This window comes from Aptenodytes forsteri, unplaced genomic scaffold (genome assembly GCF_000699145.1).
Source record: "Aptenodytes forsteri isolate BGI_AS27 unplaced genomic scaffold, ASM69914v1 Scaffold404, whole genome shotgun sequence".
NCBI classification, from domain to species: Eukaryota; Metazoa; Chordata; class Aves; order Sphenisciformes; family Spheniscidae; genus Aptenodytes; species Aptenodytes forsteri.
The window spans coordinates 4,962,836-4,980,168 of NW_008795629.1; the positions used below are offsets into that span (position 1 = coordinate 4,962,836).

General features: G+C 44.3%; 1 protein-coding gene across 1 annotated transcript in view; it reads left to right on the forward strand.

The window, feature by feature from the left end:
- The window catches only part of DIS3L2 (DIS3 like 3'-5' exoribonuclease 2), a 200,003-nt gene that overhangs the window by 64,996 nt on the left and 117,674 nt on the right, over positions 1-17,333 (forward strand). Inside the window, exons 7-8 of the mRNA XM_009282384.1 lie at positions 9,517-9,623; positions 10,816-11,063. Of these exons, the coding sequence (XP_009280659.1) occupies positions 9,517-9,623; positions 10,816-11,063 (355 nt within the window). The remainder of the gene's footprint in view (positions 1-9,516; positions 9,624-10,815; positions 11,064-17,333) is intronic.

Sequence of the window (17,333 nt, forward strand, 5' to 3'; positions counted from 1 at the left end):
GGACCAGGCTGCCCAGGGAAGTGGTTGAGTCACCATCCCTGGAGGTATTTAAAAGATGTGTAGCTGTGGTGCTTAGGGACATGATTTAATGGTGGCCTTGGCAGTGCTAGGTTAGCTGTTGGACTTGATGATCTTAAAGGTCTTTTCCAACCTAAACAATTCTATGATTCTATGATTCTGTACTGCAACAGAGGTAATGTAACTTTTATCTTATCACTTAGTACTGAGCTGGAATACATTATTTCTGTGACTTGTCACTGCAGTAGGATTTTCCTTATACTCCAATTTAGTATGTAATAAAAAATAGAAACATCTCTCTGCAACAGAGGTAATGTAACTTTTATCTTATCACTTAGTACTGAGCTGGAATACATTATTTCTGTGACTTGTCACTGCAGTAGGATTTTCCTTATACTCCAATTTAGTATGTAATAAAAAATAGAAACATCTCTGTATCCTCCCAATCCAGGGAAAGTGCAAAATGTTCTGTACAGAATACTTTACAATGCTGTATCCCTACACAGACTTGCGTGTCACATGAGTTTCATACAAATGTGAGCTGTCTCTTGTTAAATATTGGAATCAGATTACTCTGATAAAGAAACATCAGCAATCGAACAGTAGCAGCTACTTGTACTCTTGAGAATAGCAGCTGTGCTCATAAAAGTGCCTCAGCCTTTCTTAGTGAAATGATATTCAAATAAAAGTTTGTAAAACCGTGTCACTATGCCAAAAGCTATCCTTGTCAAACTAGTTTGCTCAGCTTTTTTCAACTCTTCTCACGAGAGATCTTACTTTACCAGATACGCAGAATATCCTGCTTCCCATGGGGTGGCTCACAGAAGTCATCAAGTTGGTGGACTGGCTGCCTTGGCAGCAATCAGATAGTTGTGTTTGTTCAGGATTTCCACTTACACCTACGCTTCTGCAAATCAGAGTTTGAATATGTGAATGTCCAAGGCTTGCTCACTGCCTTGATGTAATGAAGTTTGAATAGAAATTGCTCATTTACAGGCAGAGTAAGCTGACAGCTAACTCAGCCAATTGTGTGATGGAAAATTGAATTGAATAGCTGATGGTTAATAGGTAGAGTCAACAGAATTTGGGTTGGAGCTGCTGCAGAACATGCTCCTGTCCATCTGTCTGTTCAGCATTGGCCAGGTGGATGCCGGTCAGTCTCTTTTCAAGTCAAATGTGACTTTCAGTCTCTAATAGCCCTGATAAGGTCAGAAATTACAATCTAAAATTGCTTGGTGTCCACACTACTACTGACTGGAGGCTGATACTGAGTATTTCGGGATTACTTGGCTCAACAGAAGTGGTGGCATTTGGTACCTTCACAGTATGGTTGTGTGATAATTCATTAAGCCATTCTTTTCTCAAGATGATGCTCTGGAGTCAGTGCTTAGAAAAGTTTTTGGATCCTTCTAGCAAAGGAGAAAAATGTATTTATAATCTAGAGTTTAATCTCTGTTTCGCACTCGTGCACCTTCTCATGCGCTTCCATGCCCCGTCTTGTGCTTTTGTGTGCTCTCTCTCTTCTTTTAAGCTTGACTAGGTGCATACCTGCCTTTTGTGTTGTCCTCTGGCACCTGGAGCCCTTCTGCAGTTAGCAGTGTCTCGTATTGGCGTAGGCAGAGTTTAGGGAGATACTACTATTGCTTTCCTTGGCCAAGGCTGGTAGGGAAAGGATGATGGTGATGAGAATCTGGACCACATGCTGTCCCTCTGCTCTGCTCTGCTTTGCTCAGGTCCCCACTTCTTTTAGTTTAGCTGCCATGAAATCTCTGACAGATTTGGAGCCCACCAACATCACTGGCTGCTGGAAGGAATAAATGTTGTTCTTCCTCCTCTTCAGAGGCTCCTGTTCACTCTGAGTGCTTTAAGGAGTCTTCACGCTTCTTTCCTAGCCTGCAGCTTTCTGGAGATGGATCGTCTCCACTGCATAGCTCTTAACATTTCTAGGCCACAGCAGAGTGAAAGCTCACCAGGAAATCTTCTCAGTTACACGGCTTTTAATAGAAATCCTTGAGGTGGAACTGTCAAAAATCAGATCGGTTTCACTCTGCTGAAGCCTGGAAAACCAGCAGAGAAGCTGGAGCCGTTTCAGCTGCTCAAGACAGCTCTGTATTAGTTTATCCTAAGTTCATGTTTGCGGGTCTCTGGATCTAGCTCTTTTTTGTTGCTATAACTTTTCTTAAATGAGAGCATAGATTTCTGAAGAATAAACAGTATAGCAACTTAAGAAAAGTGTTTTACTGGTATTGAACAAATTGGGCTTTACGGTTGCATTGATTAAAAGCTATGGGCTGAATAAGCTCCAGTTATTCTTTTGTTGCACAGCTGAAGTCTGCAATGGAAGTTAATGTTGGGAAAGCTTCTTACGCTGTTCTTCCCTAGTAAGTGATCTTGACCCCCAAATGACTTCTTAAGTAAGGCAAAAAAAAAAAAAATTTACTTATGCAATTAGGTAACAGGAATTAGATTAAGTTCAGCATATTACCGTATGTTCCTGAATTCACCTGTGTTTCTCTGTTGAGTTACAAGTTTAGGTCAAGTACGTGAGAGGGCATGATACTGAGAATGAATGGTGGGTGTGAGAATAAACATATTAGAGTATGGTCATTGTTAGCAGCAAGGTTTCCAGGCTGAATCAGATTAGGATTCATTCAGCTAACATATTTTCCATGCAATAGTAAAATTGGACACACACACTTTAGGAACAAATGCACATGCAGAAAGGAAGAACATTAAGTAGATAGGCAAAGTACTCAATGGAAATGTTTTTGTAACATTTTAATTTTACTTGCCGTTAATGTAATAAAACTGTATTTATGTAGACTGCAACACCACCTGATTTTTTGGAGGTTTAATTCTGTTGCAATAAAGCCTCCAACCCCCCTGTTGACTGGCAGCTTCTCAAGGACATGAGAGGGCCAGGAGGCCTGAGTACCCATGCTGTGGTTGTAGTAATGTTATGTGGCTACTGAGACAGCTACGATTTGATCTGTTGGGCTAGATGGCAGCTTCCCAAAATGATGTTGAATCTTTGTTGTGGATCAGACTTGGAGGGTTCTAAGGAAAAGTGACACTCCTGTCTCATCATTCTGCCATCTCCTTCATCCTGTCGTGGAGGTGGCTGAATATAAGTAAATAATTATATGCTTGGCTGTGTTGTGTGTGTAAGGAAGCCAACTATACTCACCTCTTCACATTGCCTTTGCTCTGTGTTATTCCGGATGCTTGTCTCTCTGCTGTATGCATCCGTTATTATGCCTTTCCTCTCCCTCCCTGAGGGTTTCCTCCCGCCTGTGCATCTTCAAAACTCTTCTTGCTAATCATCTGAGTCTCCTGGTCCTCGTCTTCAGTGTGCCATTGGGCACGCAGGTGTGTGAGTTCAGGTGGTTAGACATGAACAGCTGTGGCAGGGTGAATCTGCTTAAATGAGTATTCAAAATAAACATCTCTAAGGAAGTTAGTCCTGTTCATTATACACACAGCTCTGTGATGAGACAGCTCGGGAGTGCTGCATGGTTTGGAGCAGCTTTGCTTCTTACCTGCAGAGCCCTCTTGCATTGCACGTGGGAGCTGCTAGGCTGATTTTGGACAGGCTGCATGTGTTAAATTCCAAAGCTGTTGGCTTAATAGTCTCATCACAGTGAACTATCTGTCTTCCCTCCATCACAGGTGGAAAGCTGTGTGTGTGGAGGTATAAATACTTGCAAAATACTGCTTCTTGCACAATATTTTCCCAAGTGAGCCTTCTTATAGCCTGTTTAAAATAAATTCCAGTTTTGGATAGTACCTGGTGCCAAGTGAAATGGCACTTTCCTTCCTCCCTACCTTTTGGGTAGGGAGGAGCAGCTCTTCAGCCTGCTGGGTGAGACTTCAGAGAGAGCTCACTTGGACCTCTGTACTGTGGACTCCATGGGGGAGAAATCTGCCAAGGTCAGGAGAAGCTCAGAGCTCCTACCTCTGTAGGTACCGAAAGAACTTTGTAGGAACTGAAATCATCCAGCTGGGGACAGGTGTTTCTAAGAAACCAGATCCCTTTGCTTTGATCCTCAAAAAGTTACATTTTGGTTTACTTGGTGAAGGGAGGACCAAGTATGATGTGAACAGCTGGTTCCTACCATCAGTTTTCTGTTCTGGAGGAAAAACCTGTTCTGTGCCAATAAACATTGACGACAGAATGTGAAGAGCCCTTTTACTGTCTTCTGAAGAGCAACACGTTTCCTTCTCGCTGTCCCTAAAAATGAAGGTTGTAGCAGAATAGTATAATCCAGGGCAAATCTGTGCATGCATTTGAATGTATCACTTTTTGGTTGAAGGGAGTTTTCATTTCCATATGTTTCTTGTGTTGATATAGACAAAACTTCCAAAAACACATCCTTTTTGAGTGTGACACACAATTCTTGAGATATTTATAATAAATTGGTTTGTTTTACACCACTTTCCTTATGTACTTGGTACTAAAACAGAATATGCTGAAAACTGCTTATTGAAGCAGACATCAGAGAACCTAAGTGTTGTTACTTCATTAGTAAGTAGTAGACCTTGCTACTGAAAGGTTTACAGATGTGCTGGTATCTGAGCACTAAGCTGAAGAGCAGTATTTTCTTTTTAAAAGGTTCATATCAATAATGCCTTCTGATGGGATTCTAGATATGCCCATGTAGAGTAAGCCAAATAACTTCTCAAGTAGATTTTTTTTTTTCTAGCTGAAGTAGCAAACATTGAACTGTTTTTTTAAAAACTTGTTTCTTTCCATCCAGGGAGAGAGATTTCTTTTTTTCCAGTGAGTTGTTTTTGAGATCTGAAACTGTGATATATTTTCATTTGCAAGGGGATATTGCATCTTTAATTGTATTCTTTTTGGACAGAATTGCAAATTTCCACGGTGACCAATGCAAACCTAGTGAAAATAATTTTGGATCTGTCACAAGTAATCAGAATTCTAGTCTGATGAGTTTTAGTCCACTTTGGCCACCTTTTAATGTCATGGTAATTTCATTGTAAAAGGAAATTTGGGGGGCTTTAAAAAAAAATAGTGTTTGACCTAGGAATGCCTGTCAGGCAAATCTAAGTGTGTATTGAAGCTGCCTAAACTGATCTCGTACAGAGGGAGGCAAATTCCAAGTGTCCTGGATCTACTTTGTTGGTAATAACATAACTAATTTGAGTTGCTTTTTGTATCTAGTGCCTAATTTTTTTTAAGTAAGACTATTACAGTCTTGGTTTGTCAGATAATCGCTGAAAGGAAAACACTGAGATTATAATGCAGTTTCACTGAATCCTAGTTGCTGAAGTGTGTTTTCACTGTAAGATAAGCTTATGAAGTATTGCCCAAGCTAACATAGTAAATCTTTCTCAGAAAACATGTCTTTGCCCAGGGTGGAAATATTGAATGGTCATTGGATAACCACTGCAGTAAAGGGGTCAGAATAATTCATTTTTAGTTTGGAATAATGCAAGAAGTTTCTTCCTACCTCCCCTGCTCAAAATCCTGCATTTTGGATCTCACAAGTAATCAGAATTCTAGTCTGATGAGTTTTAGTCCACTTTGGCCACCTTTTAATGTCATGGTAATTTCATTGTAAAAGGAAATTTGGGGGGCTTTAAAAAAAAATAGTGTTTGACCTAGGAATGCCTGTCAGGCAAATCTAAGTGTGTATTGAAGCTGCCTAAACTGATCTCGTACAGAGGGAGGCAAATTCCAAGTGTCCTGGATCTACTTTGTTGGTAATAACATAACTAATTTGAGTTGCTTTTTGTATCTAGTGCCTAATTTTTTTTAAGTAAGACTATTACAGTCTTGGTTTGTCAGATAATCGCTGAAAGGAAAACACTGAGATTATAATGCAGTTTCACTGAATCCTAGTTGCTGAAGTGTGTTTTCACTGTAAGATAAGCTTATGAAGTATTGCCCAAGCTAACATAGTAAATCTTTCTCAGAAAACATGTCTTTGCCCAGGGTGGAAATATTGAATGGTCATTGGATAACCACTGCAGTAAAGGGGTCAGAATAATTCATTTTTAGTTTGGAATAATGCAAGAAGTTTCTTCCTACCTCCCCTGCTCAAAATCCTGCTCCTCTCACAAGTTAGCTCTCCTTTAGGATTGCCTCCATGGCTCTGCCCTGTTGTGGGAGATGTTTGTGTCTCCAGGCTCAGACCTTCTAGACCACCAGTCTCTGGTGGGGCCCTGATACCTCCCCTCTCTGCCCACCCACCAAGTTCCAGTTTCATTGGAGGGAAGGGGGATGTGCAACGAAAGGCAGGGACTGTCAGAAGCATATTTAGGGAACTCAGGTACCAGACTCTTGTGGCAGATTATCGCTGTTGAGACCGAGGTCTCTGTGCAGTAATTTCACAGCTGAGCCAGGTGGACATTGGATCTGGGTAGCTGTCCTTTCTGAGCAGAGGGGTTTGTCACAGGGAGCCCTCATCGCTGGTGCTCTGCTAATGTAGACCTCCAAGCACTAGATGCAGCCCTGGTACCAACAGAATTTTGACTTCAAAAGGAGCAGCTACAAGCTGTAGAGAAGCCCACATCTCTTGGCCCCAAGAGTGCAGGGTTCCTCGTGTGTCTTCTTCCCTGTTCCTTGTTTCAGGAGCATTGCCCATCAGTAAATGTACATGATGACCTTTTAGATACTGAAGTTGATTAAGAAAGATGGATAGGAATAAGTAGGTGGCTGGGATTTGCTTCCTTCTTTCTTTCTGTTGATGGTATAGTTGTAGATCCCAGCCTCTGTCTGTTGGATTCTCTAATAATCCTAGGATTTTTTGGGAGGGATACTGAAATTGGAGAGATCCCTGAGGAGGAAGGTACTCTCCAGCCAGCCAAAGGCCCCTGGTTGATTTTGGCTGTGAAGGAAAAAGGCAGGTTCTACCATGTGCTACAGTGAGAATTTAGATGCTTTCTGGTACCTGTACTGGGTTCACATGGGGCTCAGCTTCAGCAGGGTGGGGGGGCAATGCCCCAGCCCTGCACGTTCATCCCAGGCAAAGGAAGCTTTGGTGACCCATTTGCTGTGCTCCCCATGACAGCTCCCCCCTGGTGCTTCTGTGCTTTTGCGTGTGTGTATGTGATAACTCCCAAGGACACCACTGCTGGCTCCTTTTTTGACAGGGAAAGCTGCTTCCGTGAAAAAATGCAAGCAACTTTTTGGAGAAATGGGAGTTGGAAGGAGAAGTGGAAAGAAAGCAGCGCTAACAAGGGCACGTTCCTCGCGTGGCTCCTGGTGCTTTTCTCATTCTTGCCCATTGTGCCTTGAGTCGGTGCTGTTATTCTGCTGTGCTGGGAAAGCAGTGAGTGCAGCTCTTGCTTTTTTCCAAACACATTTAGATCTGGTTTCTCTTCCAACCAGTACGTGATGTTCGGTGGGGGAGAGTTCACTCCAGTAAAGCCCTGGGCTTGTGGCAGGTGTGCCTGAAGGTATGGCCTTTGGAAGGCTACCAGCCTCCCCTTGCCCTCCGTGCCTGCCAGCGTTTCTTTGTTCCAGATCGTCCCGTTCTTTGTCCTAGCTGTCTGTATGGTTGGCACACCATAAACCCATGACTATTAACCAATGGCTTGAAAATTTATAAGAAAACAAAACGGCTCCTTACTTTTATTCTTTACTAACTGATTGCTTGGTACGACCTTTAGCTGGCAGAGATCTTAGAAGAGGCAAGCAAATGAGGTGTGTAATTTGGGTATCCCCACTTTTTAAACTGTTTATAATTATCCAAGCAATTTTTTCCTCAGCTTTTTTGTCACCATGAAATTCTGGGTGGTTTTATCCCTTAGTAACCCCGGTTGTGGCACATCTGAGTTCATTTCAGTAGAAGTAAAAGAGGAAGGGGTTTGCTGCTGCTACTACTGCTGCTTTTTTAAGGAAAGTAGATTTTTATTTAAACCCCTGAATATCTGTCTGTTCTCCTCTTGGCCTTGCTAGCAAGTCACTAAAGATAAAATAAAATTAAAGTCACTTAGATTCTTCTGAAAAAGATGATCTCTGGGGAGAGGTGAAGTCTGAAGAGCTTTGTATCAGAAGGCAAAGCTGGGGATAATTAGTGGCATATGAGAACCAGAGTTTGTCATTAGAGTGATAGCCGTCATTGTCAAATGACTGCTGGGGTAATGTTGCCCGAAGGCAACCCAGCCCGTCCGCGGCAGCAGGACCATCTGTGAATGTGCCCTCATGACAGTGGTGCACAGCCGTTCCCCTCGGGGCAAGCTGCTGGCCCCCGCTGCCACCCCGTCTCCCCCCCAGCACCAGCCCCCCGGTGCCCCGGCACTGCTCGGTGCTGCCAGCAGCTGCAGCCTCCCCTCCCGCAGCCTGGCCCCCTTCATCCGTCATGTCACCAGCAGCCTCCGTCGAGGGTCCCTGCGGGACAGATGGGTGTCATCTGGGGGCCAGGGTCTGCGTGTCACCGCTGCTCTCCTTGAGGCTTTCTGGCGTGCATGAGCGCCGTTGGCCTGCTGGAGCACAGTCTTCAGTGAAACATTGCTTTATCTCATGTCTTCTAAGGGAAACAGTGACAGCTACGTCCCTTGAAACTTCCAGTTGGTGCCACAGTCTCTCTTTAAGAAAGCAAAATTTCTTTTGAACAGTCAGGGCTTGATTTTAGCATATGAGCTTGAGGTGGATGTGATTGCCATACAAGTGGAAAGAGGCATCCATCCTCCATGAGCCCTCCGGGGAAGAGTGCATGGATGTTTCCATCCAAAAAACACTGTCAGAGTAGTAACCATGGGCTCTCAGCAGGTATGCAACTCAAGAAGGGACCGGTCCCAGCCTTCTCCATGGCAAAGATCACTTTGGATGTTTGTAAACACTAAATGCATTTGGTGTGCCAGCCACCTATAGCAGATACTTTCAAACTCAGATACCTGAATATTGGAAAATTGCAAACTAGAAATTAGTTGACAGTTGATTTAAATGTTCTCAGTATCTGGTGAAGGAATTTCAGGGGGAGGGAGCTGTTTGTCATATGTAGCGATTACTTTCATATGACTTTTTCATAATCCTGGTCCACAGCCGAAGAGGGTCAACTTAGTAGATATGGTTTCAGTTTCAAAGATGAACATGCATCTTATAACCTTGCATAGGAAATTAAATATTAAATGAATGTGTGTACTCAACAGACTATTTATATAATGTTAATGAGTCCAACTAAGAAATGGCAGGAAATTACTGTAGTTCTTAGTATTTAATAAACAGAATGTGTTTTCCACCATTTTGTTTATTATGGCTGGTATAGTTGTACTTGTAAAGTTTGGATTTATTTTGATTTTTGTTGTTTTTCAGCAGATCTGCATGGTAAGTGAACATATATCTGCTTTCTGTGGTAGTCTGGAGAAATAATAATTGATTCGTGCTTGGCTGTTCTAACATTTAAGAGATCTTTTCCCTTTCAAATAAGTCTACTACATGCACCTTGTATTGTAGTTTACAGCAAAGGCCCAACACGACTTCGTGATAGAAATGTGCTATGGTAACTGTTGTGTTTCTCTTGTTTGATGCAGTGAAGGCTGTTGGGATCTGCGGTGTGCACAGAACAATGCAGGATGATGGACCCAAGGTGAATGATCCCAGGCTCCTCCCAGATAAGTTTCTTCAAAGGACAGCCAAGGTAACTCCATGGAGAGTGACAAGCAAGCACGTGTGCACTCCCAAAGGCTGAAGGAGACCAGCCCTGGCCTCCTTGTAGTCTCCATCTGTTGATCTTTGAATCTCATTCCCTGTTTCAAAGAGAGTAATTGTCCGATCTGATAAAAAACAAGTGTCTTGTTATTTTTACCAATTATCCTAGTTTAAATTCCCTTTGTTTGTTATGCAAAATTGCTTAGCAAGATCCAGAAAAAAGATTGGATACTAATATGAGTGTCAGGATATCCAAAGTCGTCAGAATTAATTCTTACAGACTTTGGAAAGGCTGTTTAGTGCTGTTGGTTCAAGATTTGAGTCAATCTCTGAATGTTAAGAGACCAGAAAAGGACTACCGGGTCAGGTCTCGTCCTTGTCTTGTGCTTTCCCTTGCAGCCTCCGATTCTGGTCCGTCTTCTGGGCTGGGCTGCCCTCTGGTCTCATCCAGCGTGGCAATTCCAGTGCTCAGAATCGCACAGAGGTGCAGCTCCTGAAACTTTCTGGAAGGACTCTTCTGTATAAGCTTAGGAAATCGGCTATAATATTTCTGTTATCCAGTGATTTATTACGGTCTACAAAAATATAGCCTGGATGAACACCTCTCTGGAACAATTATTTAGTGATATTGTAATTTATTATTCTTTTCAAAGCCATCTTGTATAAAGGTAAAATAACCCCTAACTTCAGAAAGCACAGAGAGGAGGAGAGAACTGCCAAATTCCCCACAGCACATCCTTTCCTGTGGTTAGTGTTGGATCCGCCAGCGGCACCGTTTTTGGACTGGCCTGTTCTGCGCTGAAGGTCGAAATCACAGGCCGAGGATACAAATGAAAGATTTTACAGGAGTTGCTTGTATGTTGTGGCTAATTCCCTGCATTTGGAAGCATCTGCTTCTTGTCTGGTTTTGTTCTGTAATCAAGAAAATTGCTGTAGAGAGCTAGCACTTGGAAGGCACTTAGCTCTTCTATAGCCATGAGCAAGATGGCAAGGAAAATACATTGTAAATAGGGACTCAGTTAAAAAATGCATACACACATACACACACACACACAAGGAAAACATGATATAGGCCTTGTGATTTTTCCAGATATTCTGCTAAGCCTCTGTGTATCCCTATTCTGTTAAAGAAAATAAGTTTCTCTAAAGGTATTCACTGTAGAAACCTTTGCCTCTTCCAGGTGGTCTACATTTTGGAAAAGAAACATTCCCGAGCAGCTACAGGCTTCATCAAGCTTCTGGCAGACAAGAACAGTGAACTCTTCAGGAGGTGCGCCATGTTCTCACCTGTGGACCACAGAGTGCCCAGGGCCTATGTGTCCTTGGCTGATTGCCCTCCAGACTTTGTGACCAGGCCTGAGGACTATTCAAATATGCTCTTCATCTGTCGCATAGCGGACTGGAAAGAAGACAGCAACTTTGCGACAGGGTATGTGGCTGCCATTGGAAGCAGAGATGACTGAGTTTTCTAGTTGGAGTTCTTGGTTTCACTTAGTTTGATACATGTGATAGAGACAGGAATCTGTTAACAAGATACTTGTCTTGCATCCCTCTGGTATTTGGTGGTTAAACTGTGATGAGCCTAAGGATAGCTCATCGCTAGTTAATCTCATGGCTACATAATGTTAGTTTCTTTTGGTGCTTGCTTCAGTGTGCTGGCACATCACAGCACGAATGAGCATACCGTCTTTGCTCAGAAGAGCTTGTAGTCCAGAGGGAGCACACACAGGTAACGTAGCCTGACCAGCACAAGCACCGTGGCGTGCTGGCAGCCTTTCAATCCTTCATCCCTTTGTGTAAGAGTAGTACACAGTGTGTAAGCATTTCACTTCTGCCGGAGGAAGAAGATCAGTAGCTGTGAGGCTCATCTTTGGTTTTTAAGCCTTTACTGATAAGAAGTAGAAAGAAGTCGCAGATTTTTGTGGTTTTAAATTTGCATTGCTTCAAGGACAGATACTAGAAATCAAGAGAAGATTCATTCACTCCTGAAGCAGGTGAGAAGGGTGTTGCACTCTCTGCATTTCAGGAGGCACTGTAAAGCCATTGCTGTCCAGAGTTCAAACTGCAGGCACTGCCATGAAGGAGGAGATTTTAAGCCAGGGCTACACAAATGACCTATGCTGGGCTGGATCCAGATTGCAAGTTCATTTTGCCTCTCCTTGAGGAAGACCCTGTAGTTTTCAGCATTTTCATTCTTTCTTGGGAATAGCTACTGTGTGCCAAGCACCCACCTGGAGTGGCCATGCTACTTCCTATTGAGTGGGTCTCAGAAATGGTGGCCACTGATAAATCTATTCAGTTGTCTTGGGAAAAACTGAGCGGTCCTGGTTTAGTTGGTGATACAGAGTAGGTAACTCTGACCTGTGGAAATGCTGTGGTCGAATTTACAGGTGATGGGGATCTGGATGTAATCTGGAGCATGTGCAGTAGTGGGAGTTGGGCATAAAGCCCAACTTTTCTCTTCCCCTTGCAAAGCTGTTCTGATGGGGTAGCAGAACTGACGTACAGCGTCAGCACCGTGGTTTTTGGAGTCCTCGGCTCAAACTCCTGGTAAAGCTTAAAACTTACATAAAACTTTTTTTTTTTTTAAGAGTAAGTATGTTGGCACAGATCTACCAGCCCGAAAACTAAAAGTAAACTAAACTGAAGTCCCTCTTTCCCTGAGTTTGAGTTTATCAGTTGTGGCTGCTTTGTGTGCCCAGTAATAGCAAGTTTCACGTGTACTCCTTGAGAGCCACATGAGCCATTAAGTCACTCAGTATTTCCTAGCTAAACTGCAATGCATGAACTGAAGTGGCCTCCCTTTGAGCCCCACTTAACTAGAGGCTGGCTGTGCTGTGAACTTCACTGTGACTAAGTTTCTTATTGGCAGAGTTTTTCTTTGTCTTCTTTGACTCCAACAGAGAAAAGACTGGAGGGTGATTGTACTGCTTGGCTTCTTGTCATGAACAACCCCCCTTTTCAGCAGAAACGGGGGAAATTAGGAGGATGGGCTAATGTCTTTTTTCATTGGCTAATGTGTGTGTCTTTAATCTGTGCTTCTGACAACATTGTATATTCTCATCTGGCTGTTTTGGTAGTTTCCAAGATGTAAAGGGTGTTGTCAGGAGAGAAAATGTCCATGATTGTCTTCGTACATAGCTGTTTCCTCTGGGACTCAGTTGCACTTCAGTAAGTGCCTTGTGGAGATGGGAGCATAAAACCTTGGTGACCCATTTTGTTTTTAACTATAAATACATGCTTGTTTAAACACTGAAAGACAAGGAAACCTCCTGAAGGTCCCAAAAGTTCCTGTTTGCTTTTGGGCTGGTTTATAAGCTTGTTTATAAGCCGTGTTGCTAGTCATGGTGCACCTGAAGGAGAGAAGAGCAGGTGATCTGCAGATCATTGCACGCTTGGTTTTTTGAACTTTCTTGTGCACCCCTTAGTTCTGCCTACAGACCTCATGATACCCCTTTGGCAGCACCACGATGGTTTTGAATGTGTCTGGACTAAAGAGCCTGTAGTTCATCACTCTGCACCATCTAAGTCTGTTGGAAGTACAACAAGGCAAACTCCCTCCATAGCTGGCAGTCATTTCCCCTGGATGCCTTGGGTGTTTCCAGGTACTCTCCATCCTGCAGCTGAACTCCCCCATGCTGGTCATGCACCTTCCTCAGCTTTACTTTTCCCTTGGGAAGTTCAGTGCCGCGTTTCCAAGCACAGTTCACAGCATATTCTGGTCTTCACAGTGACCACGTGTGGCTGGAGCAGTGGGATGCCCTGGCCAAGAGTTTGGTGGTGGCACTGGCCGCCGAGGGTGGTCACCTGTACTGGGGCAACCTGACAGTCCCTGGAGGTCCCCTTGGGGAGGGGGGTGCGTTTCTGTGTCGTGATTGCCACCTGGTGGTCACCAGTGAGACACTGTCCCTTATGAAGGGCACCCTATCACCCCGAGTGTGCTGGGAGGGAGCAGGGAGGAACTAATGTCTCCATGTCCCGCTGGTGATGTCCTGAGTGTGTGCTGCTGTGCTCCATCCTGCATGTGAAGTGATTTTACTGTGGCAGTGAAATGCCATTTAGCTGTACCTGCTTCAGGTAGCAGATAAAGCAGAGTAGCTCCAAAATATTATCCTTTTCCAGATAAATATTACAAGTACTGCTACGTACAGTTATTTTCTGGGGACCTTTTTTCAGTGTTGGAGTCCAAGGCCATTTGGAGAACTAGTCCAGACATCTCCACACTTTTGGAGATGGTTAAGGCGGAATCTTTTTTTTTGCCCCCACATATGGTGATGGATGAGACTGTTAAAAAAAAAAAAAAAGTAGTAGTAAAATGTCGAATCACTGATTCCCTCTGTGTCACATGTGGCTTGTGGCTATTCTAGCTCAGGGCCTTAGATATTGGTCTGTCAAGGTGACAAGATTTGTCACGGCATTTGCAATAAAATGAAACGTTGCAGGATGTTCTTTCACTTGATGCTCTTTCCAAAACCATCCAAGTGGCTTGAATTCCTTTCATCTCTGGTTTTTTAATTCACAAATTGGGTAGCTCACTGTAAGGCTTGAGGGAAGGTCTGATCCTCAAGGAGTGTAGCTCTGTTGGAAAAACACCTTCCTGCAGATGGGACTGTCTCTCAGGAAAGCTGCGTTCCCTCGGCACAGCTAATCACCGTACCATTCTGAAGCGTGGGATGGCCCCACCTTCGTGGAGAGCACCATGCTGCTCCTGCGCTCCAACAGTGGGTGGCCCGGCAGCTGAAGGGAGGCAGCTCCATGGTGCGGAGTGGGGCTGGACTGTGCCCTTGGGCGCTGGGGATTCCCATGACACAGCTCTCTGTCTCCATGATGCTCAGCCCTGCATCTGGCCATGCATCGTGCTATCTCCACTGGGACCTTTGGGCTTTATCAAGCCTGTGCAGCTCTGCCTGTGAGCTCCAGGCCCTGGGTGGTGGGAGCAGCCGGGTGGTCTTCCTCGCTGTCCCCTCTCCTGTTCCTGTACAAGCTTCCTCTAGGAACGGTGGCTTATTGATGTGTAGGATGTTCTCCTGCTGCTGAAAGAAACCCTCTGTGTAGGATGACTGTGGACCAGTCTGCTCCAGGAGAGACTGAGTAAGGTTGTTAAGTCCCCATGGAAGTTATTCACTCCCATTTGGGAGCCTGCTCGGCTTTCCAAAGGAAGCAAGCCTTATGTAATTATGCTTTGTCTTTTCGGAGAGTTCTTACCATGTAACCTTTGAACATGTTGGCCAGTTTCAGCTGAGTCTGGGGAGCAGAGAGGGCTCGAATGTTTGTAGAAATGGGTGGCTGAATAGCTGTGATCAGTGTCACCATGAAGGGGAAGATGGCAGCATGAGTGTGGCTCTGCCCCAGGCGCACACACATGGGAGGTCAAGCTCCAATGAGTCAACAGTTCGGAGCAGTTCAATGAGCTTGCAGCTATGGCTGCTTTAGAGGAATACCCTGTTCTGTGTGCTGCCCAATGCCCTGACTGCAGCATGTTCCTGTCGGTGCATGCTGCCGCCGTGTCTGACTTCAGTCCAAGGGTATTCAAGGAACCCTCCAAGGTGCTCTAATGCTCCCCCATCAACGTCACAGAAAGGGAATGTTTACGTCTGTAACCATTATAATTCCTTTTACCTTTTAAGATTTTAAAAAAAAGAGATACATGCAAGCCTGGGGTGTCACAGACACTGTGACTCCCTGAGAGTGAACGTCTGACTGCTGCTGGGCCCTGTGCCTGTTGTTGTTTATAAGCCTCTTGAACTATTCTTGCTACCCTTGGTGGCCGCGGAGCCCCATTAGTGATTTTACAGCCTGGCTGTTACTCCAGGGCCATCGGTGATCCTATATGTGTTACCTTTGATCACATGCTGTCCTGTCAGATTTTGCTCTGATGCAAGTCATCATGTCTGCGTGACTGTAACATGGCCCCAATTAAAGTCAGTTGTACACTTTTTATTTCAAGGTACTTGGGAAATGTTCCCTGGAACACTGTAAATCAAATGTTAATTACTATTAAAAAATATTAGTCCTATATCAAACCTCTGGGTAAACCCCTTACAGTTCGTAATCTAATTTCAGTAAACGGATCAAGAGAACATGGGTTTCAAGACTGAGCTGGAAAGCACTCTGGCATTCAGAGGTGCTTTCCATGACTTGTCGTGCAGATGTCCAGCCACCCTCCTGGTGCACTGCCCAGCTCTGCTCTTCCAGGAGAAGGGGCACCTGAGACTCAAGCCCTTGCCATTTCTTTTTGGTAGGGCAACATGTCCTCTCTTTTCCTCTTTTTTTTTCAATCCATCCTTGGTGGTGCTGGTGGGCCTACAGACCCACGGGGTCATCCTTGCTCAGTCTCCCAGCTCCACACTAGACATTGGAAATGAAGCGGTGATTGCTCTGGTTTATTGTTACTGCTGAGAGAGAGCGAGATAAAACTGATGCCTCGTTTATTTACATTAAAATAAGGATCAGACTGGGACCAAGCTGCAGGAACAGAGAACTCGGCCTCGATGCCAAACGCACACGTATTTCTGCCATACAGTTTGTACATAAAATTGAAACAATGGAGGGAAATATCTTTTATCCTTGTTTTCATTTTTATTTTAAAGCTAGGCAATGTGAACTCTACAATTTACCACGCCACGAAGCACGCAATCCTTTCCAGCATATTACACAATGTGACAGGTTTATTACGCAGCCCTTCCCGTTGTGAAGAGAGATAGCTGTGCTCCCATAAAGAAGATGGGCTTGCTTGCACTGCGCGGATGGGGTTTGTTCTGTGGGTTTATGGCACATTTGAAGCCCTGAGAGCATCTTGCTCGTCCAAATGACAAGTGCACTGTTTTGGCCCCAATTTAGGAAAGTAATTAGTGCCTGTTCTCACTCATTGGAATTAAAGCAGAAGGATCAATATAATGATTGTGTATTTTATGCAGTGGAAAAACACTTATTAGAGTGGCTGTTTTTGCACTGTATTATTACCCCTCTCTTTTGTGTCATATTTTGATGGATTTGCCTTAATTTCAGTTGTAATTTTCGTGGGTCAGGAGCGTTATCTCTGTTGGCTGTAATGTGCCATTCGCCCTAATGGCAGTATATTAAAAAAACCCAAACAACCCTCAATGTATGTAGAGCAATCTGGGGGTGAGAAAGGGAACAAGGGGAGCCACCATGGAACATAGGTTCTCATGTAGTATTTGTAACCAGGTATGGAGAGAACAAATGTCCCACTCCTTTGGAGCCCCAGTTTGCGTGCTGTGTCCAGAGCCAAACGCTTGTTTGACACCAGAGCTGTTGAACAAATGCGTGCTGGGGTTTGCACTGGAGCAGATGGAAACTTTCTCTAAGCATAATGGAGCAGCAGCCTCATCCACACATGTGCAGAATACTTCATCAAAGACTATTAGCGTGTGGGGGACAGTTTCCTCTGTCTATGACTTGCTTCTAGATCGTTGGCTCCTCTCCAGTTAGCTCCTGGTTCAGAGCCTTCTGCTTAGCTAGGAGAGGAGGGAAAAACTACTGGGAATGTTTAGGTCCTGGAAAGAGCCTGGAAAATGGTTGGAAAGACGATCTGTGGGCATGTCTGTGTGTGCGACTCCTGTAAGGAAGGCAGTAAGGGTTCCTCACACCTTGTGATGTCTTCACAGGGCATGAGTTTGCCCAGGCAGAGATGCGTATCCTTTGGGATGGGGAGCAGTGTGCTGAGCTCCCCGGGAGC